We start from the raw sequence: 20,615 nt of genomic DNA, 5'->3' as shown, positions 1-20,615 counted from the left end.
AAGTACTTATTAAATAATATGGCCTTAGTGTTTAATGTAAAAGGACAGGTCTATGAGTGTTTAACGAGGTTAGGTGCTATTCTAACATAGTCTACCTGTTTGATTTCTTCCCGGGTGGAGCAAAAGATTTATTTTCACATTATTTAATAAGCTAAAAGACCACTATTCCCGGCTACAGCCGAAAAAGAAAACAATATTATAATATCTAATCTTTGAAGAACATTTAATTTGTAATTATTTGATAGTCAAGACTTCCTATTCCTCTACTCTACTAGGATATTTTTAACTTAAAAAGTCAAAATATTTAGCTAGTTATTTCAATAAGCAGAAGATATCTTTCTTGAACAACACATTTTCTTCGAAACATACGTACTTTCTTTTGAAAAAACACAAGGAAAAATCTTTCATTACTAATTATATATAAATAACCAGAACTTCATTATTTCCAACGAAAAATACAACAAATGAATAACCCGAACATGATCAATGACCATATTCAATGAAATATGTCCAATCAACAGTTGACTAATAATGATAATATTATCTGAAAAGGATATGATTGATATCAGACCTGTTTCCATTCATTGTTTACATATTGTTAAAAGATCGTAAATTATTATCTACCTTTTCAGTGAAACGAGTGAGTTCGTAATTTCTGAAAACTATGTCATCAAAGTAAGGCTCTGTCTGAGTAAGTAGAACAGGCACCACGACAACTTCGTTGAAGCGATGGTCGTTAACTCGTTTCGAAATCAATAGTGCGAAGATTCATAAATTATATTTATATCCAATAAACAAGCGGTCCGGTGATCCACTAATTAAAGGAAGGCAGGTGTACGAAGTTTCTGATTGAAATAAACTCAATAACAATTTTTATAAAATGTCCATGTGTAAAATTTGACTGTTCTCTGTCTCTGATGCATAATAATATGGAGTATAGAAAGAAAGAGGGGTCTAAGGTTGGCCTAAAACATCTGATTTATCTTACTTTAATATTGTTAACCAAACATTGAAATATTCAAATTTAAAAAACCAAATCCTAGATTAACCACTGGTGTCTACAATACCACAAGATATCTGGATTCCCCTTAATAATAATAGTTCTACTATAAGTACGTGTAAGCATGTAAATTCTAGACCGAACAGTAAATAGACATAGTACCTAAGTAAACATAGGCATGGATCGCCGCAGCAACATTCCAGAGCTAAGTTCCGAATGCCAGCCGTTGCTAACGGCCAATGAAATTATTGGATTTAAAACTTAATACTACTAAGTTATGGATGCGGTATAATATTAATAAACGGTAACTTCAATCACATGTTGCTATAAGCTGAAATTACCTTTAAAACATGGCCAATTCTTAAGGGGTAATCTAGATTATTTTCGGTGGTTACCTACCGTACCGTATCAAAACTAACAATAGTTTATCAGAGATGAGATCAGTGAAAAAACATTTAACAGTAACCAATTCGTAACTCACAACTCTAGATACCTACCTGGTGGTAGAACCTCATGCCACTTTAAAACCTTATTAAACTATCAAAGAGTAGCAAAGTATGTTATAAGTCTTCTCATTCGAAAAACAATGTAAATGTACAAAATCTCTAGGTATATACTAAACTTTTAATTTCAAGAAACCCAGAATTTTAATACTACCGCATCTAAACATCGTTTTCCTTAATCTCAATAAATACATACAACAGTAACTGCACTGGCTTACACCGTCTCGCAAATTAAATCACCGCTTGTTGCAGCCCGACTGAGCAACTTGTTAGCAAGTCCTGTATGACCCACCTCACCCAACTATTGATAGAAATTAACGTCGAACGTTCACTCGCCGCTCTAAGACGATGAACTTTGTAGTAGCTTCGATAGTTTGTTTGTGACAGTTTTCAGGTGGATAGATTATTTGTTAGATAAAGATAGTTCGATGGTAGATTTCGTTGTTATTGTAATGATAAACATAAAGTAAAACGTGGTTAAAAGTAAGTATTTTAAGCGATTGTTGATGACGGGATCTTGTGGAGTTCTAGATTGAGGCTACTGTTCAGTGACTATCTGTTATGCAGAGTCTTTCAGAGTCCAAGGCTTGTTAATAAGCCAAAGGAATGACCAAAGGCCAAGAAATAGCTGTAACTTGGGCGTGTTGTACTTGTAGATACTTGGTTTTTTTTTTTTTTTTAAAGACAACTCCCGCACTAAGAATTGCTCTTGTGTCGCGGGGACTTTTACAAACATACAAACAACGGACACAAAGCACAACCAGACCCGAAACAATTATTTGTGGATCGCACAACTATTTGTTCCGTGTGGGAATCGAACCCACGACCTCCCGACGCAGTGGTGTTGGCGTGGTGACCTAAACCACTGCGCCACGGAGGCAGTCAAATTCAATTCCATCTTGCGAGAAGCATTATTACCAATTTCTAATAGCTAAATCTTTCAGTACGGAGACCCATAATAGCTCATTTTTCTAATGTGCTTCTATCAATCAATAGGTAGGTACAGTATAAACTGAAATATTCTCAGTAATTATGTAGTTTATCTATCAAATGAGACTAAACAGTTTACTACCAATAATGTCAGTTAACACAGCCCATTAATTCGTTTGTTGGCTAGCCCATTTAATAGGTAATTCTAACGAGCCTAGCGGATAATTTATTCATAATATTCTAGTGTTAATCCCACAGCTAGGATGGCTAGTTGACAAATGTAATTTATTACCATATATTACAAGGGATGTTCAATATGGTGATAGATGACGGTTTGGCATTAAGCTTTAAGGGTAATTGCAAAAGTTATACTGATTAATTTGAGTTCAACAAAGGGCAATGACATTTTGTCCAATCTTAGCATAACCTTTAAATACTTTTGTTGTCACCCGGATACCGCGTAAATGTGGTAAACTCCGATACTTTTGGATGGTTTTATCTCGTTATCTTTTAGAAACATCGTTCCGTGTGGTAGACAGATAGTGTGCTCCTTTGGCCACTTGAAGAATCTCATATTTAAAGTAAAGACTGCTTTAAATAATCTTGCTGCTCTATTTGTAGAATTGTTGTAAAAGTTTCAACAAAAAAAACCAAGAAGAATTTTATTAGGTTTGAATATCCATAAACAATTTAGAAACAATTTAGAAAATTGTTTATATAAAAAAAAATATATCACGACAGTTCCTTCACTACAAAATTGAAAATAATTTACAACAAAAACCAATAGAAATGTATTAACTCAGCAATGACTATGATCAATCCGTACAAATTCTATCGAGTTACAATTGAGCCACGATTCTCAATTAACTCGAATCCAACAAACTCACTTTTCCTATTTATGTGAAATGATGTGAAACGTTTTTGACATGTAACTGCAATAGCCGGAAATATGTGCGAAGTGACCACAAATGGTAAAGTCAAGAGTTAGTAAACGTGCGGGCAAGCGAGGATCATGCAGCAAAACTGCCGGCAGGCGATGCGTAAAGTAAAGACAAACAGTTTGCCATCCGTAGCCTAAAGGCAACTAGTTGCAGGCAAAATTATTATACGGCTGTCCAAGCCGTTCACGAATAGACTTTGATACTTGGCCCTTGTAGTAACAACGTTATTTTGTCCTTTAATCGTGCCTCACACGAAAATACCATTAGCGTAGAAGTACATTGCATTCTAAACTAGACATCGTCCTTAAGACAACGAATGGCAATTTTTTCCACATAGTTTTAAGTCCTGTAGTTTTTTTCTCAGTTTATAATGCTAATGTTACACTTGTGCAGAACGGGTTCCAGCTAAAACTAGGACCAAGTTTTGTGAATCCGAGGGCGTTCAAAACAATCCCTGTATTGGAGAGTAAACAGGGCTCGGAATCAGTGGGTGTGCTTTTTCACTCAATACGAATTAACTGATATTCCCGCTGATCGCGTCGTTAGAACATCTTGAAGCTTGTATACTATTATAAAATTATGTGGTTATGGTTGTTTTAAGTTCTGCTTCCCACATAACTGTGTCCCCAATTTTGCAGAAACACAAATAGAACCGAACATCAATGTTGGATTTGTTGGCAGACCGCACGTGGCTATCGTCGAAGCTAGTCGTAAGCCGCCTGTGCCAGTACACATCAGTGCTTACACGCCAAAGCCTACGACAGTGCATTTCCTCGGCCGCCTTCGGAAACATACTCCCGTAGAAAGACTGTCAAATTTCAGCCTCTCCCAATGGTACAAAAGAAGGAGCTCCTTGAAAAGACTCGACAGATATCATCGGAAAGAATTAAAGAAGCAAAGGAAAGCGTTAAAAGAAGAAATACGTAGACAGAGAGATACAGAAGCTTTGCATGAGCTACATAGAAGGGAGAAAGAGTTTATTCGCCAACAAAAAAAGTATAGTTCGTATAATAATCCGCCGGCACCCAAGTACAGTAAGAAGGGAAGACAGGAACCGATTGAAGTGAAACCTATATCTGCGTCAAAATTCTTGGCTACCACGTTGGTCGAAAAGCGGTAAGGAATTAGATTTCAGAACACATCGACTGTCCTATTACAGGGCAATTTTTACTTGGTGACCAACACTTTAATTTTATATTCGTTGTTCGATTCATTTATCCGATTATTTGATTTGAGATGATTCGACAATCCACACAATTTTACCGACTTACGCTATGTATAGGCGAATGGCAGGCATAGTATAATGATCAAAATAAAAACTAGGCAACTATTCCCGTGGAAAGTTAATATAATACCATTGCATTCAAACCTTTAATCATCACGTACAGCCCAATTTCCGGCGTATCTCAGCAGATGCATTCTCTAGTCTAATCCAGTATGGAACTACTGAGATTTTTTTATCCCACAGCTATATATAGGTCTCTTACTTTATTGTTATTTCCAGTGCATATTACGAGCAAGTATCATGGAAGCGGAGGTGCAAGAACGCATTCTACCGCATCTGTTGTAAGTTCTACTGCTGCATGACTTTCCTCTTGATAGTGACTGGTGTCATCGTTTATTTAATATAACTATAGACTCTGTGCAATAAAATAGACCATTCCCGTTTACTTTTGACTTGTTTTATTTGTACTGTTAAGTTTGTGAGTTTGTTAGCGGGCTCTTCGGAACGTCTAGACCGATTATTAATTCTGGAAGTTTTCAAAAGGAGCCTTGCGTAGAGGTTAGGCACCGACATAGACTAAATAAGAAATAGAATAATTAAATATAATTATAGTTCGATGCATTTCGATGCCGAAAATCAAATTGTTTTATTATACGCGGTTAGCGATGCAGGACAGTTAGTTGTAAATAAAAATAAGTTTTTCATATTCGTATACTCACTATAATAATATTTGTAAACGTACTTATAACTGAATTAGTTACAATAAACAATAACATTAACCATGCGTCAATCATTCGCTCATAATCATAATCTTTACATCAAAATCACATTTATTACAACAAATTAAAGTTCAAAATTGTATCAACTAGAGTGATGTACGAAAATACTTTACAATAGTTTCATAATTATTCACGTAATAAAATCTTAGCCCCTTTACACACTAGCGGTTAACCGCGGTAGCAGCTACCCGCGCGGTTACAGTTGCCAAAATGCAGCCGCCTGATTTTCGAAGCTGTTTAGTGGGTACAATCACAGACGATAAAATCGTTTAGTCGCGCGGCTAGTCGGTCCCACAGTTATTCGTTAGTGCGTAAGGGTGTTTATAGGTATTTCTAAATAGGAATAATCTCATAAATTATGCAACAGTCGCCTGTTTTCAACGTTTTTGTACTCAGAAAGCTCTTTGATATTGCCCTAGTGGGTAAGGCACTTTAAAAAAATTAAAATAAACGATTTATTTTTCATAAAACAAAATTATCTCCCGTCTTTATTGGAAGAAAAGGCATAAGAAATAAAAAATGAGACCACTTGTACTGTTTTCAATAGAACTGCAGAAACACTTTTACACAATTCGACAGGTTCATGCGATAAAGTGCGTATACGTCGGTGCACGTCGCTTACACAAACATCGACAACACCAGAAAAAAAGGAGTATTCGAGCTATAAGGCGCAATCACCGAAAGAACACTCCAAGAATGGGTTTTAGTTCAAATTATTCATCAATTAGCGATACAAATTCTCAGACCTGGGACTGTACTACGCCATCTTAAAGTAGTCTTATTTCCAACGTGAAAAAGAGAACGCTTTAGAGCCCGTATAGCATTGTCCTTGTCATGGGTACGGCCTCAGAGCTACGTTTAGATGTACTCATTTCGGCATCTTTTGTTAGACATTGTTTCGTTAATATCACCAAAATGAAGGCCAGGCTGGTCCAAAAGGCACTTCCACTTAAAAAAATTCAAATATAATGCACTATTTGTGTTCAAAGTTCAGTCTCTCTAATTTCAAACACTTTTTCTGTGAAATTCTCTTTTTCAACCAACGCCTTTTTCTCGACTGTTGGCTCATCAGAACAAATAGCACCTCTTTTCCTATTCGGACTTTTATCGATATTTACATTAATATTCGATAACGGCGATCTTAAAGCTTGATCTACGGCTAGATTACTAATAGATAAAGTTAAATCGGAAGGGACATTGCCGTCCAAACAATAGAGTAGCGAATCCGTAATTTTATCATCGGTATCATTCGATTTATTAAGAATCGATAGATCGACTGGTGTGGCTGTTAGTACCGATCTGCTAAGTAAATATTCTCTGAAAGGTTCTGTAAGGGACTTCGGTCTTTGGTCGTTAATTTTTGGTATATCTTCTTCAGTACCACATAGAGTAGTGTTTAGATCTTCTATTATGTTCGGTCGTTCGTGGCTTAGTATGAACCGAGTGTTTTGTGATCGCAGCGGACTGACTTCGCCGTTTGAGATCGATCGCGCGTCGAATTGGTTTCGTGGTAGTGAAGTGCTGGCTGAACGATTGGATCTGAGAAATAAAATAATAAAAATTCAACAAACTTGTAATACATTGAATATAGTGTAGTTTGTGTATAATGTGAAATGTTGTCATTGTGTACCATGTTTGTTCTGTAGATTTTATGACGTATTTGGCTTCTGCTGCTTTCGATTTTACATCATTGAAACGATAGAAATCGGTTCAGTTACGTTGCCGGAGGTCGTTGACATGCGAAGTGTTATTCTAAAAATTTCCAGTAAATGTAATAGTTTAAATATTTTATTTTAGACATTAATTCAAACCAAATAAGAGTATGTTTCCTTAGACTCATATCGTAAAAAGCATGTCACCATTTTAGATAACCAGAAACACAATTATTTCTAGCTTTCGGAAACAGAATTCAGTCTTTTCAAATAAATAAAGTTTAGCACTTTATAAATTTTATGAAGCTTCTAGGAAACAGCAGTGTTTGGGTATATTTCCAGTTGTCCCCTCTACGCTGTCACCCCAGGGTGACAACTAGTAATTTTCTTCCTACCATTATTCCCAGTTGTCACCCCCAGGGACAACTGGGAATATATCAGTGTTTGCACCTCATGTGAGCTAAGCATGATTTTATACATGCATGACAGTATTTCGTACGATTACGTTAACATCTCAACTTAGTACCAACACATTTAAGTGTATATAATCAGTGTCAGTGAATCTAAGTTCTCACCTTTCACATGAGTACGTAGACCGACTGCCTTCATCATCAGACGATACAAAGTCACTATCGTTCTTCGGCGACATAGATCTATACAGTCCATCAGACTTGCTTGTCTCGTCCTTGTTTGGTACCGTCTCCGGCATACTGTCGCGTTGTTCCGATGTTATTATTAATGGCTTGCGGGAACGGGGCGTCATTATTGATTCCTGGAATGTGTTTTTATTTAGTTAGATTGATGTATTGTTGTGTTATGTTTCTGAAATTTTTTGAACACAGGCAAACTGTGTTCAAATTCGTTAATTAACGAGTTGTCAGCTTGGGTTTGTGTTTTGCCACTTTTTATTAAATTTATAACCTGTTATTAGTAAGATACAACACAAATCAACTATTCCGAAATTAAGCTACACTTATTCGCTTATAAAGTATAAGATGATAAGATGATTCGTGTTTACATTTCTAAATAATCTGATTTCTATAAAATAAAATAATAATCTAAAGACCAACAGACCAGCCTATATGAACTACAAATTAGGGAATTTATGTTACATTACATTGATTGTCACATTGAACAATTTCTTAACAATTAAATCAATCAATTGTGAGTAACAGATTGAGAAAAATGTCGTACAAATAATATAATAATATTTATTTATTCAAGTGACCAGAGACTCATTCAATCATCAAAGAAATGATTATTAATTTTATACAATACGATAGAAAATGTTACGTTACATAAAGATAAACGATTTTAACATGAAAAGCTAACACAAAAGCGTAAGAAAAACAGATGAAACATGCAAACATGCGAACGGACAAACCTGCATCGCTTTGGACAACTTTTGCGTGGACTTCGTTATGGGCGACATAGAGGCTCTTCTGAAATTCATCGTGTACGGAGTAGCGCAGTCTTCATCAAACACAGCATCGGAGATACCAGGCGTACTGGTCAAATAATGCTTTACATCGCTTTCTAGAACTTTCTTAGGCGTATCTTCTATAGGACTCCTCTCATTACTGATATCCTGGTACGAAATTTCGTTCTCCGACCCTGTATCTTGATCTTCGAAGCACGATACACAAGTCGGTGTCCCACGAATCGCGGCACGCTTTTGGTACTTCTTATTTATAGTATGATTTGAGACTATTTTCGATCTGAACAGTCTATTCCCTCGCTTCTTTTTAGGCGTTTCATCATTCGTATCTAATACACTCAAATTGGGTTCGGAAACGAATTTCGGACTCATTTTCCTCGGGCTATTCAACGCGCCTTCAGATAACGTGCTTTCGTTACTTGCATCAGAATCGTAGTCATCATCTAAAGACTCCGAACTGGCAATTTTGTTCGCCAGGTTTTTGAGTACAATGTTTTTATGTGAAACATCGACTTTGCTATCGTCCGAGAACCTGAGCTTTCCTTTGGTTTTCTGTAAGGGTTAAATTATGGTAGAAAGTTAGGAAGAAGAGAGACAGTTAACACAATGCACGATCACAGTGTTAGTTACATTGACATACATGCTTCAGCTTCACTAAAATATATTATGAGGATATGTTTAATGTGAGTGTTGACATAGTGCTTGTTAGACACTCTACTGGTTATCTTTATAATAGGCATTAGAGAGTTGGCGAAATGTTGAACAAGGCTAACACGAATACACAGGCTGAGGGACCTATATCGACCTCAGCGGTTAAATAGACTAGCACTTTAGCAGCAACAGTATGAGAATATCCTGTCTTCTACAAGTAAATTGAGATAACTTGTTCCCAAACATCAGTTTTAGACGAAAGAATAATCTATAATTCTGTCTAAAAGCAATTTTTTCGTCGTCTACGAGTCGTGCGTACACGTATACGTTCTTACACGCATTTCGAATTATCACAAAAGCGCAAAATAAATACTTAAATATAAGTCATTAAACAAGTCCTCATAATATTTAAAACAGTTATTTCATAGCTTTTCAATAAGACAAACACAACACAGCAAAGCTTACCTCGTCTATAACATTAATATTAGACCCCGAGCCTTTCTTAGGCGTTTTGTTTAACAATCCCTTGTTGAATATGTGCCTCTTGATGGAATCGCCGAAACTTCTAGAACCAGCCACTTTACCTGTTCGTTGAATTTGTATTGGTGTTCCTGGAATATGTAAAATGGCTTATTAATAAAACTGTTCCCAACTTCATAACATTTGCTATTTTGACCTGATTTTATGCTCATATAGATTTATAGATTTTTTAACAATAGCAACCCAAAACTAAAATTTATAATTGCTCATGTGCATGTCATAAACTGCAACAATTACAAGAATAAATGGAAGCTAGTAAGTAGTTTAGTTTCTCGTCGACGGTCTTAGTTATAAAGCAAGCTAACTGAGAACTTTGGGAAAACCCAATACTGTCCCATTAAAAGAATTTCAAGGAGTCAAAACACAGTAGGTATCTCCAAAATACAAATATGATTGTTTTTACAAAAAAACCATTAAACAAGTCTTACCATATCCATTCTGTCTATTAAAATGTTTGATAAGTCGTCTCTTATGCTGCGAGTCGGGTAGTGCTTGTATATGCGCATAGAGTTGTGCGAGCGCAGTGTCGGTGGGGTTGGTCTCGTTCTCGGCGCGAGTGCGGTGGCGGTCTACGAACGTGTACACTGTGTTGGCCGCCGTCCTGTGGTTCAATAATTTCATTAATACAGATATAACTACAATATTCATAACTTTTAAACTCTCGCGTTGCATGTTTAATGTATAATAGGATACGGGAATTAACGTGATCACGCATGTTGTTAATATATTGTTTCGACTGCCTCCGTGGCGCAGTGGTTAAGGTCGCCACGCCACTACGATTGCGTCGGGCGGTCGGGACCGATTCCCACACGGAACAGTTATTTGTGCGAATATGTAATGTTTAAATTTTATATTTGGAAAGGCCCCGCGACACAAGACTAACCTTCAATGCGGGATTGGTCGAATCTAATGTATAATAGAATATGAGAATTAACGCGAACACGCATTTTACCTTAAAATGCCTAACGCTTCGGCGCAGGTTGCACTCGGCGTGGTCGCAGGCTGACTGATCGATCGATCGGTCGAATCTTTTTTAAATAAAAAAATGCGGTGCGTCGTCACAGCGGAGTATTGAGACTTAGACCAAATTTACAAACAGACAGTCATAAAATCACGCCAGACCAAAGAATGCTACTTGGTACGATCCTTACAATCTTTCTTTGCTCCATTCACATCCATACATCTTCCATACAGTTCCACCTGACCTTTTTACAAGACATCACTGATATAATTTGTGTGTCTTTCTAGGACGTCCCCTCCCGGCGTTACCAATTACGTTCGTGCAGTAAATAGTAAAATAGCCTAGCCCATATTTCCGAGTAAAATATAGCTATTGTCATAAAGCAAAAATTTATTATCAAATGTGAATATAAAAACACAGAATTCTTACTTATCAGTAATACTCTCATCGAGATCCACATCAGGCGACATCGCCCGTCTCTTCTCCCTAACAGTGAAGTAGGCTGCGGCGTCAGTAGTTAGTTGTGTCGGTGCGTCGAACAACCGCAGAGATTGACGGATCATGAAGCTGATGACTGGAGATAATGCTATTGAATCCGCGTGGAACGTTTCTGGTGATAACTGGAAAGAAAAATCGAGGGATCATTATTTTGAAGCTTGTGGTTGTAATGATAGTTTTAGACAATGGTCTATGACACCATATATTTGTTGACTCTACTAGCAACTGGCTTTACTCCTCAACAACAGATTGGATTTAATAGTGAAGATACATAGTGTAATTTAATCTACTGTAATGAGTGTTGATGTTGAGTAGACTATGTAAATAGATAAGCTTAACTAACTACACAGTCACAGCAACAGTCAGCACATTAATGAAAGGAAAATGCCACAAACTTGAGACCATCATAAAAATCCTGATATAGTACTATGACCAATAATAATGAAGCAAGATCCCTTTGATAGGCTCTTTGATGCCTTTGCTGGCAAGCCATTTTAATGACATCAATCATGACATCTTCATTTTTTAATGAAGTAGAGGTAGGGGCTATGAGATCTAGCCCGACCCATATGTTGAAGAATTGATGCTGTTATAACAGAAAAATCTTAATTGCACTTTTAATTTCCAAACTAACCTTCCTAGGACACAACAAGTGTGGTGTGAACATCGTAGCCAAAGTATCTGGTGACATTCTATTTGAAGCTTCATTGTCTGCCACCAGCCTGAGTAACCTTAGTAATCTTTGTAGAAAGTTCCTGTGTGATGGTGTGAGAAGTAGTAGCAATAGTTGAAGAGCCGTGAGGAGTTTCACTTCTGATGTTTCAGCATTTGGTGGGTATTGAGCTGTAAAAAGTTTTATGAAGACTTGAAAAACAAATAAGTTGTATTATTATTATACTATACTTCACAAAAAATATATCTAGGTTTTTCAAATGTATAAAAATTCTAAACAACATTATTTGTATAACAAGTTTTGATTGAAAACAAATTAATACAAGTTTTTTTGTATCAAATTATAGCATGCAGTGCAAGTGTCAGTGTAGGAACATTTTTACAGGCCCTTAAGTCTGCTTAAAATTAAAAATGTTTGTTCAGAAAACTTTCTTATAGGATCTCGCATTAATCAATTTGCTTACGTGTTTGCCAACTATGTGGAAAATTTCATTGTGCTGTAAAGTAGTGTATTAATTAACTTAGATTAACTTAGAATAATACTGTATACAATTTATCAAAAGTGGTTATTCTTACCTGCCAAAGTACAATAAGTCTGATAATACTGATCCATGAGCAAAGGCTGTGGTAGTTCTGCAAGGAAACCCTTGAGAACAGATGCACAGTCATGTACTGTAAACTTTCCTTCATCAAGACCGAGGTTGGAACCAGTGAGAAGTAAGTTCTTAAGCTCTTGCTGACGAGATAGAGAGCCGGTACGACGAAATATACCTTCTTGTGTTACATCTGAAATTTAAGTTTTTTTTTTTATTTTAATCAGATCTTCTAATGCTGGTACTTTGGAAAATGTGTGTTGTTTGAAAAGTAGAGAATCAATGCAGCTTTAATAACTTACAAGGAATTTGATTGCCAGTGCTAATCTAGACTTTGATTAACTTAAATAGTGACAAAAATTGATTTTTGGACACCATAAACAGAACTTCTGCACAGTTACCTATTTACAATTTAATTTGATGCCATAGCTGAGTATCAACTAGGAGCACACTAAGCCTAAGGTCTCCAAAGATGATAAACTTATAAGATTCACAATACTTACTATCTGGCTTAGATAGAAAATCTATCAGCTCATTAACCCTTAAAATTCCATCTTCAGTTATAGAATTGACTTCTACAGTGCACTTTACAGGATTAACATTAATTTGACTAGAATTTGTATTAGAACTCTTTGCTTTCTTGTGGAAGTTCCACCGGAACTGCTTTGGTTTGTCAGTTGAACAATCAACACTGAAAGAAATATACTTTTTTAATATAAGAATCACGGCATTAAGTGATAATTTACGCAAGCTTATGTTTAGTTTCTATTAGATACAAACTTGAGGCATTTATAAGTAGGATATCTGGAGCATCAACAAGAGAAAAATACTTATAATTAAACATAATAGGAACATGTTTCAATGATAAAGAAACGAAAATGAAAGACGAAGAAGGTTATAACGGACTTTCAAACTTTTATACTTACTCGTCAGAATTTATATCTACAACAAACGATAAATGCATGCGCACTAATGTAAAAAACTGTTCTAAATTCTCTTTTCGCAATCTTTCAATCAATGTTAAGTCCGCGGAAGTCATTTTTTTCAATCACTACAAAGGCACGAAGAAATTGTAAAATAATTATGATATAGAGTTGTATGAACACATATTTATGTTTGAATTGAACGACCAAGAGTTATATTATATTATTTTGCCACAATATATAAACATTTTGAGAGAAATGATATAAATTTTAATTGAAGAAAATATCACTATTTGCATTGTTTTCAAATGTCACTTTATCACAACGGAAAAACCGGTTCGTTCTGAAACGCAATGATCAAGCTGCCACCAGACGTAACGAGCTTTTAATGTTTTGATGCCCATTTGGAATAAGCACTCTGTTTAACTATGTTTTCTTAGAAATCGCTTTTTACTAATAAATTACTTACCTTTCACTAAGTTAATTAATTTTAATTTTTGTTTGCAAAAATCTGCTAGGAATTATTTTTCTTAAGATTCAGAACGAAAAAACTCCTGTTACGTTTCGTTTGTCCCAAGCGATGGTTAACCGAAAATATTAAATAAAAAATGCAAATTATGGTTATAATTAACCAACTGGTACTCAACTTCATGCAATTTATTTCTGAATCGCTAAACAAACAATATTATTTTAAGGAATATACATTAATCTTCATGTCTTCAAATTTTAACTGACCTGTTCTTATAAGTGACTCCTCTATTCGTACCTATTTTCTATTTGAATAGGCAGAGAGGGACTAAGAACGTCAGTTGCAATATTCTGCTTTGGAATGGAGTGATAGAATTTGGTCACATGTTTTTTCTTCATTACACATATCCATATCTTTCTTCAGATTTATTAGAATAGTGCAAAGAAAAAAAAAAAAAAATCTAATAAAACAAAATAAAATGATAGATATAGTTTTATTACATAATTACAGTCTTAGCACATAGAGATATAAGCTTATGGGCATTTAAAACATATCATCATGTCCCATTTCAGCTAATAAGTTGAGACCTCTCTCCTTCAAGGCTTTTGAGAGTAGTTTCTGTTGCTCAATCTTGGCATCTTGTTCCCTCCTTTGAGCATCAAGAATATCATCAACAGAGACTTCTGTCAATGGTAAGTTATCTTCTTTATCTTTATCCTGTAAAATATGTTAACATAGTACTTTAAAACATTAAAATTTAATAGTTTTTAATTGTTATAGCATAATTTTGTTTCTATTGTATGATTAAGTTCAGAAATTAGTTAAACTGCTGTGTGTGACATAGAATGAATATATAATTCATTTTAAAATAAAATAATACACAAAAATTTCCTCAATAAGGAAAACCTTTAGCATACCAGAAATTATGAATATTATTTTTAATTAACATTATTTATTATTGAAAGTTTATTATATGATACAGTTTGAGAAAAACATTGTAGCTTTTATGGTAAAGGCAACAATATCTAAATCACTCTTTTAAGTGACGATACTTGGACGCTTCAAAATCTAGGTAGGATTTTGTAAACAAAACTGGTGTTACTCTGAAACTTTTTAATTAACTTGACAAAAGAGTGATTATACAAAACAATCAGCAACTTACAATTTCTCCCAGAAGCACTACATTCTCTCCTCTGACGATAAATATACCTCTGGGAATGTCACCATACTCTCTACCAACATGAATCCTCTCTATTGTCTTGTGGAGAACTAAATTTGCAAACTGGTCCACGCAACGAAGGTAACCGATCAGTGTTCTCCCATCTCGCAGCAGCACCATAAGCTTTTCTTTATAAAACAAGAATTGTTTTGATAAAAATTAAGAATAAATGTGCGAAGTTACAGACAATGTTTTGTGACACATACTATCCAATTCGTCTAATAAGTGTGCGGTTCCAGCTAATGGGTTCACATTGCTAGACATTTCGTAGATGGTTTTATTGTTAAATACTATTTAATGTTATAATTTTAAGTTGATATGCTTCTCGAAAACTTATAGAGATTTTTGTCAAAATAGAAATAACACGGTTCACCAGAGTGACACATATGACAGTAATGACATGACAGCGACAGCTATTTGACGGAAAATAAAAATTATTGTAGTGATGCCGAACGGCCCAAAGACTGGTAATAGTCGATATTTTTTATAATGAATACGATCGTTGCGGTTATTCTATGCAGTTTGGGAGGCCAATGTGCAGCGATGACTATCTTTTAGACGTGCATACACTCCACATTTTACATGATATATATAAAACGTTAATAAGTTAATTATTTAATAATGTTTTTAGTCGAATATTTAATTTCAGACGAGTCGACTATAAGAGTACTCATGTTTGGGAGCACTATCTGTTTCATTCTTCGTAGGTATTCGTTTAGCTGCCTGTCTGTCATTGAAACGACACTGTGCATTCACATTTTCACACGAATAATTTTATTGTGAACTTATATTACTTGCATGCGTGTAAACAGCAATAAAGTATTGTTTGTGCTATGTTTTATAGTGTTATAAGATTCAACAAAGTGTTATTACATTTAGAAAAATCGAGCGGAGAAAATGGAACAAGACGATGAGATCAAATCCGGTTGTTTATTATTTCCGCCTGCCGGAGGGAATGTGTTTAGTAAATTTCCCAAAAAGGTATATATGAAATGTTTATCATATTTACTACACTGTGGGATTAAATAGTGCATGTAATTTATGCATATTGTTGTAATATCGCGTGGTTATGTGATCGTAATTTGTAATCAAACTAGTCATGACTCAATGCGCGAATGCATACTTGCCGTGTTGTTTAAAATGTCGTTTCGGCAACATTTCACTCGGTATTGATGTGTTTTAGCATGTTTATGTCATTCTTAATCACACAGCACGCAATTTAATGATCTGATCAACTTTTTCATAATGTAGAGGGATATTCGTAAATGTTTTAGAGATCATTATTTTCCTTTAACACATACTTCCTGCCTACTTATGTATATAAATCATGATAACATTGTCATTCCTCAATTGTGTATATTAATAAAAGCATTAAACGGTTGGTTGGGTTTATCCCAGTTTGAAAATCAGATTTTTGACTCAAATCCCACTGATATTCTGTCAAATTTAAATTGACTGACTCATTTTAAATTTAACAGCTTATGAAAAGTATATTCAATACCAATCAATTAATTAAATAGAGGAATAACTTTCAGTATCTGAAATCTTAATCAACTCAGTTTTAAAGACACTCTAAAGGCTTTATATTAAATACATAGGTAGCTAAGTTACTTAATTGCTGTTGATTAGAAAACCTATTAACTCAATATTTGTGTTATCTAAATATAAAATTATTTTGAATAAAAGTTATCATTTATTTTCATTTAATTACAGAAAAATTGGCAGCAGAAACATTGCATACTCTTCACGGCAAGCAAGCAAGGGATTGAGCGTCTTGAAATATATGACAACAAAGATGAAGTGACAACAGGTGCTATCCCCAAAATCATAACCCTTGAAAACTGTATCAAAATAACACATTCTAGTCCAAACACAATAACGATACTTACTAAGTCACACACGCAACAACTCAGCACACAAACTGAAGCAGAAACCTTAGAATGGGTGACAGCTTTGCAGTCCGTTGCTTTCAGAGTAAGAGACTCAAGTCCTATTGCTATTGATGAAGACAATGATTTATATTGCTCATCTGGAGAGGGAGTGTTCTCAGTCAAAATGTCTCCTTCAGATGCCTCAATCAGATGTGGTTTTGAACCTATCAGATATCTTCTTTTGCTCACATCAAATGCCATAGAATTAAGAGATGTGAATGATGACAAGTTATATGCCACATGGCCCTACAGGTACATAAGGCGCTATGGATACAGACAGGGTAAATTTACTTTTGAAGCAGGAAGGAAATGTGACACTGGAGAAGGTATTTTCCATTTAGAACATCCAAACCAGTCAGAAATCTTCAAGTGCTTGTCTTTGAAAATGAAGACTATGAAACAAATGATTGGCACTGATAACCTAAATAGTCCTGAACACAGTGAATTTAATATTCAACCAAGTGTTAATCTTTTCCCTGGGTCCAGAAGCCCTTTAGTTGCTGCAAGGCCTGATGATTTGAATTTAAGTTCACTTTCATTCAAGACTGCTTCAGTTTCGAGTCAACAAAGTATTTGCTCAGAACGAGATACAGCACCACTGCTGATGCCAAAACCAGCACTGAAACCAAAACCAACGAAACCTCCCCGAAAAATTATTAATTTCCCAAAAAATAAAGACATTCCAAGCTCAACAGATGAAAGTGTAGACTTTGGAAGGTATAAGAAGTTGGACAATTATGAACCAGTTGAACAAAAGAGAGAACATAGCCCACCATCAGTGCCATATGATAAAATTGAAATAAGGAGTGAAGCATGGAAAACATTGGGTATTGATACTCCAGATCATACAGAGTTTACACCCAATTTGAGTGACAATCCCAATTGTATGAAGTTGATTTCAAGATCACAAGATAATTTGAATACTACTGGACCAGAGGCTTCTAGAATCATATTGCTACCAAGTCCAATGGTAGATCCAGAAGATGAGAATTACGATAGGTTGCAATACTTTGGGTCGACAAGCAAGTTGAATAAATCGTCGCGATATAAAAAGATAGAAGCGCGACCGACAACCTTAGCTCTTAATGAGCCTAAGAGTAAGGACACATGGAATGACTATGATGAGGTTGAAAATGTGATGCAAACTGCAAGGTTGGCTGATGATTCTCATCTTGGGTATGGTATGATAAGGAAACCGAATACTCCTGGGCCTCAGGTTCCCACTGCTGCCCAAGTACAAGCTCTACAGAACCAAGTTGGGTTGGAGGATGTCAACCATAACAATTGCAACGGTACTGACTATGCTATTGTAAGCCGTCCAAAAAGAGTATAAAATTGATTGTTATTCTGAGATGAAAATATTATTAAGACTGAAAATTTTGTCAGTGATTGTTTACTCAATTACTTGTATAATTAGTATAAGATTAATATTTCCAAGACAAAATGAATATCATTGTCCGAATTACTAATTATGTACGAAAAGAAGAATGGATATTTACTTATCTTAACCATGTACTATTGTGCACTTCTTTAAGCTAACTTCTGGAACATAATATTTTGACATAAAAGTATAAAGGATTTTTATATTTTCGGTCTAGTTAACAACTTTCAATCTCAATCAAATGTTGTCCAATGTTCAGAGCTGACTTAAAATATTCCATATAAATCCATTCTCTTTGAGACAACCTTCCAAATAAGATTCTTTGCATTCCTTATAACATTCTTTTTTAACATGTAAGATCCTTGTACATTAATTTTGTATATGTAATTATCGCACAAATAGTAAGTTTATGTATTTATAAGAGATTATGAAATGTATTACATTATGTGATTATATTGTGCCTTATTTTTATAGAATATTATTCAGGAATGATTACCAAGTGGTGCCAATAAAAAAATATTTTTAATAACTATTTCCTGAGTGGATTAAAATGTAGGCTTAGTGATAAATATCTGTAGTTTTATATGTAAAGCAGTATTCATATTGAAAAATATGTGTCTAGGAGGCAATCTTTTTTTCATTAAATAAGTTTATTTGAAAAACTTTGTTGACTTTCGAAAAGCAAGATTTTTATTAGTATTATAGATTAAATATGCACTGAAATTCGATGAATTATTATTTGTTTTGGAACAAGAATCTTTATTGATATGAATGAAGCTTTACAACAGATTTTGTTTCAATTTATTATAGTTTAGGTTGGCCATATTTTGATTTGTAATCTCTTGTAATTTGAATGAGAATAAATCATGTAATCTTTTCAATTTAATTTTATTTCTTTCCCTCTGTGACTAATGTGTTGTAGATAAAAGCTGCTATTATTTATTGTACAGAAAATTTATTATACATCTATAAATTTATAATTTATCCTTGCTAATAGGAATAGCATATCGTCCCCGTAGAACGAAAAGTCATTAAGTAACAAAATGTTCAAAATCGACTTATAAATACCAATAAAATCAGTAATTTTTTCTCCATATTTCTGTCTTACTCTCGTATTCATAACGTAATTATTTAGAAAAATGTAAATCGCGAGACTTAATTAAGTACATTATTTGATTTGTGACAGTTGAGTTACAAGTAACTAAGTCACCTGATTACTTTTTCTCTTATTTGTTGAAAAAGATACTTACGCATTAAAGTCCCTTATCTACTTTTTCCGCATTACTCCCTATAGGCATGTCTTAAAAAATAGTAATGCGAAAACTCATCAAAGTGACTTAGTAATTTTATTGTATGTGATATTTTGTGCGAAAAGTAACTAACTACCATTAATTATTTTTCGAGCTATATTATTTAAGACCAGACGTTTAAAAGAAAAAACGACAACTAACTATAGTGTTCTGGTTAATATTTTCCCTGACTGTAGATGACATAACACATTAGAGTATTATAATTAAAATGTTTTGGCTACTTTTCACTCAGCAAAAACACTACTAGATGAAAGGTTGGTAACTATGTCCCGTGATACGATGCTACTTAGTGAGATTACGCCCTTTGACCTTAGGACCCTCGCCGCGCCCGCGCATTATTGCAGTCATTCGCAGAGTCGTATTTTAAGATGGCACGCCCTGGGCTCCGCTAGCTTTCCGCCCCATCAAGGAATGAAAAAACTAAACTTTATTTTCATTTTTAACAAATTAGTTTTTAACATTGTCCTGATCAATTTTATTTATTAAATCGGCTTTAATCGACCTTCACCTCCTCTGGGCGGGCTGAGTCGTCAAGACCTGTAATGCTCAGTTCCGCGGTCTTTGTGGGCCTGGACACTCGGAAGGTGTCCTCCCTGATAACTTTCCTCAATTTAGAGGCCAGGGCATCCGCTTTTCCGGTCCCTGACCCCTGGGAGCTCAACATTCGAGCTCCCGTAGCCGCAACCCCGAAGCGGACTATTTCATTGTCGGCTTGGTTTATTTTGTCCTTTGCGTCCCTAATAATGTCTCTATATGTCGCACCGCTTTTTGCCGCCTTCAGCTGCAGCTGGAGCCCGAAGATTGGGCGCCTTCTTCTTCCTCCTTCTTTTATTACAGAATTGATGAGTATCTAAACGACAATAGCTCTTGGGAATAGTCGCTCGCTTGATTAGGATTCTTTGAAATTAGGGAACTTTGCCATAAATTGTATAAACTCAGTAGCAGTAGGTCTAAATATTGTAAAATATGGGCACTTAATGATGCAAATAGGTGATGTTA

General features: G+C 35.0%; 4 protein-coding genes across 5 annotated transcripts; 2 read left to right on the top strand and 2 right to left on the bottom strand.

Moving 5' to 3' along the window:
- Positions 1-3,183: 3,183 nt before the first annotated feature.
- LOC142976272 (uncharacterized) lies at positions 3,184-4,494 on the top strand. The gene is made up of 3 exons (XM_076119561.1): positions 3,184-3,478; positions 3,768-3,864; positions 4,013-4,494. Exons 1-3 carry the CDS (start codon positions 3,446-3,448, stop codon positions 4,492-4,494), a joined length of 612 nt encoding a protein of 203 aa, XP_075975676.1. The 5' UTR covers positions 3,184-3,445.
- Positions 4,495-5,303: 809 nt separating this feature from the next.
- Positions 5,304-13,700, bottom strand: RhoGAP54D (Rho GTPase activating protein at 54D). Of its 2 annotated transcripts, XR_012959642.1 has the most exons (11): positions 13,310-13,700; positions 12,887-13,074; positions 12,367-12,576; positions 11,753-11,961; positions 11,050-11,240; positions 10,088-10,260; positions 9,585-9,730; positions 8,415-9,020; positions 7,606-7,802; positions 7,009-7,130; positions 6,784-6,917 (listed from the first exon to the last, which is right to left on the bottom strand). XR_012959642.1 is itself a non-coding variant. In XM_076119441.1 (10 exons), the coding sequence occupies exons 1-10, from the start codon at positions 13,420-13,422 to the stop codon at positions 6,362-6,364; spliced, it is 2,589 nt and encodes an 862-aa protein (XP_075975556.1). In that variant the 5' UTR covers positions 13,423-13,698; the 3' UTR covers positions 5,304-6,361. The 2 variants fall into 2 exon arrangements, 1 of the variants encoding a protein (XP_075975556.1); XM_076119441.1 differs by lacking the exon at positions 7,009-7,130 and having other exon boundaries at positions 5,304-6,917; positions 13,310-13,698.
- A 554-nt stretch (positions 13,701-14,254) lies between these two features.
- On the bottom strand, positions 14,255-15,391 carry LSm1 (U6 snRNA-associated Sm-like protein LSm1). The gene is made up of 3 exons (XM_076119109.1): positions 15,201-15,391; positions 14,938-15,122; positions 14,255-14,492 (listed from the first exon to the last, which is right to left on the bottom strand). Exons 1-3 carry the CDS (start codon positions 15,256-15,258, stop codon positions 14,319-14,321), a joined length of 417 nt encoding a protein of 138 aa, XP_075975224.1. The 5' UTR covers positions 15,259-15,391; the 3' UTR covers positions 14,255-14,318.
- A 307-nt stretch (positions 15,392-15,698) lies between these two features.
- On the top strand, positions 15,699-19,187 carry Dok (docking protein homolog). The gene is made up of 2 exons (XM_076119301.1): positions 15,699-15,975; positions 16,708-19,187. The coding sequence occupies exons 1-2, from the start codon at positions 15,892-15,894 to the stop codon at positions 18,256-18,258; spliced, it is 1,635 nt and encodes a 544-aa protein (XP_075975416.1). The 5' UTR covers positions 15,699-15,891; the 3' UTR covers positions 18,259-19,187.
- The last annotated feature ends 1,428 nt before the right edge of the window (positions 19,188-20,615 follow it).

Source organism: Anticarsia gemmatalis, chromosome 10 (assembly GCF_050436995.1).
Source record: "Anticarsia gemmatalis isolate Benzon Research Colony breed Stoneville strain chromosome 10, ilAntGemm2 primary, whole genome shotgun sequence".
NCBI lineage: Eukaryota > Metazoa > Arthropoda > Insecta > Lepidoptera > Erebidae > Anticarsia > Anticarsia gemmatalis.
The sequence above is the reverse complement of the archived record's forward strand: the minus strand, read 5'-3'. Positions and strand labels throughout refer to the sequence as shown.

What these genes read in the sequence shown, in the direction of transcription:
- LOC142976272 (XM_076119561.1), top strand. Translation starts at nt 3,446, where the DNA reads ATGCAGCAAAACTGCCGGCAGGCGATGCGTAAA. An exon ending in GCCGGCAGGCGATGCGTAAA is followed by an intron (nt 3,479 to 3,767) that starts GTAAAGACAAAC and finishes ACACTTGTGCAG; the next exon opens with AACGGGTTCCAGCTAAAACT. An exon ending in ACAGGGCTCGGAATCAGTGG is followed by an intron (nt 3,865 to 4,012) that starts GTGTGCTTTTTC and finishes CCAATTTTGCAG; the next exon opens with AAACACAAATAGAACCGAAC.
- LSm1 (XM_076119109.1), bottom strand. Translation starts at nt 15,258, where the DNA reads ATGTCTAGCAATGTGAACCCATTAGCTGGAACCGCACACTTATTAGAC. An exon ending in CTTATTAGACGAATTGGATA is followed by an intron (nt 15,123 to 15,200) that starts GTATGTGTCACA and finishes TGTTTTATAAAG; the next exon opens with AAAAGCTTATGGTGCTGCTG. An exon ending in TAGTGCTTCTGGGAGAAATT is followed by an intron (nt 14,493 to 14,937) that starts GTAAGTTGCTGA and finishes CATATTTTACAG; the next exon opens with GATAAAGATAAAGAAGATAA.
- Dok (XM_076119301.1), top strand. Translation starts at nt 15,892, where the DNA reads ATGGAACAAGACGATGAGATCAAATCCGGTTGTTTATTATTTCCGCCT. An exon ending in TTAGTAAATTTCCCAAAAAG is followed by an intron (nt 15,976 to 16,707) that starts GTATATATGAAA and finishes ATTTAATTACAG; the next exon opens with AAAAATTGGCAGCAGAAACA.
- RhoGAP54D (XM_076119441.1), bottom strand. Translation starts at nt 13,422, where the DNA reads ATGACTTCCGCGGACTTAACATTGATTGAAAGATTGCGAAAAGAGAAT. An exon ending in ATATTAATGTTATAGACGAG is followed by an intron (nt 9,021 to 9,584) that starts GTAAGCTTTGCT and finishes TAACCCTTACAG; the next exon opens with AAAACCAAAGGAAAGCTCAG. An exon ending in AGTTGTCCAAAGCGATGCAG is followed by an intron (nt 7,803 to 8,414) that starts GTTTGTCCGTTC and finishes AACACATTCCAG; the next exon opens with GAATCAATAATGACGCCCCG.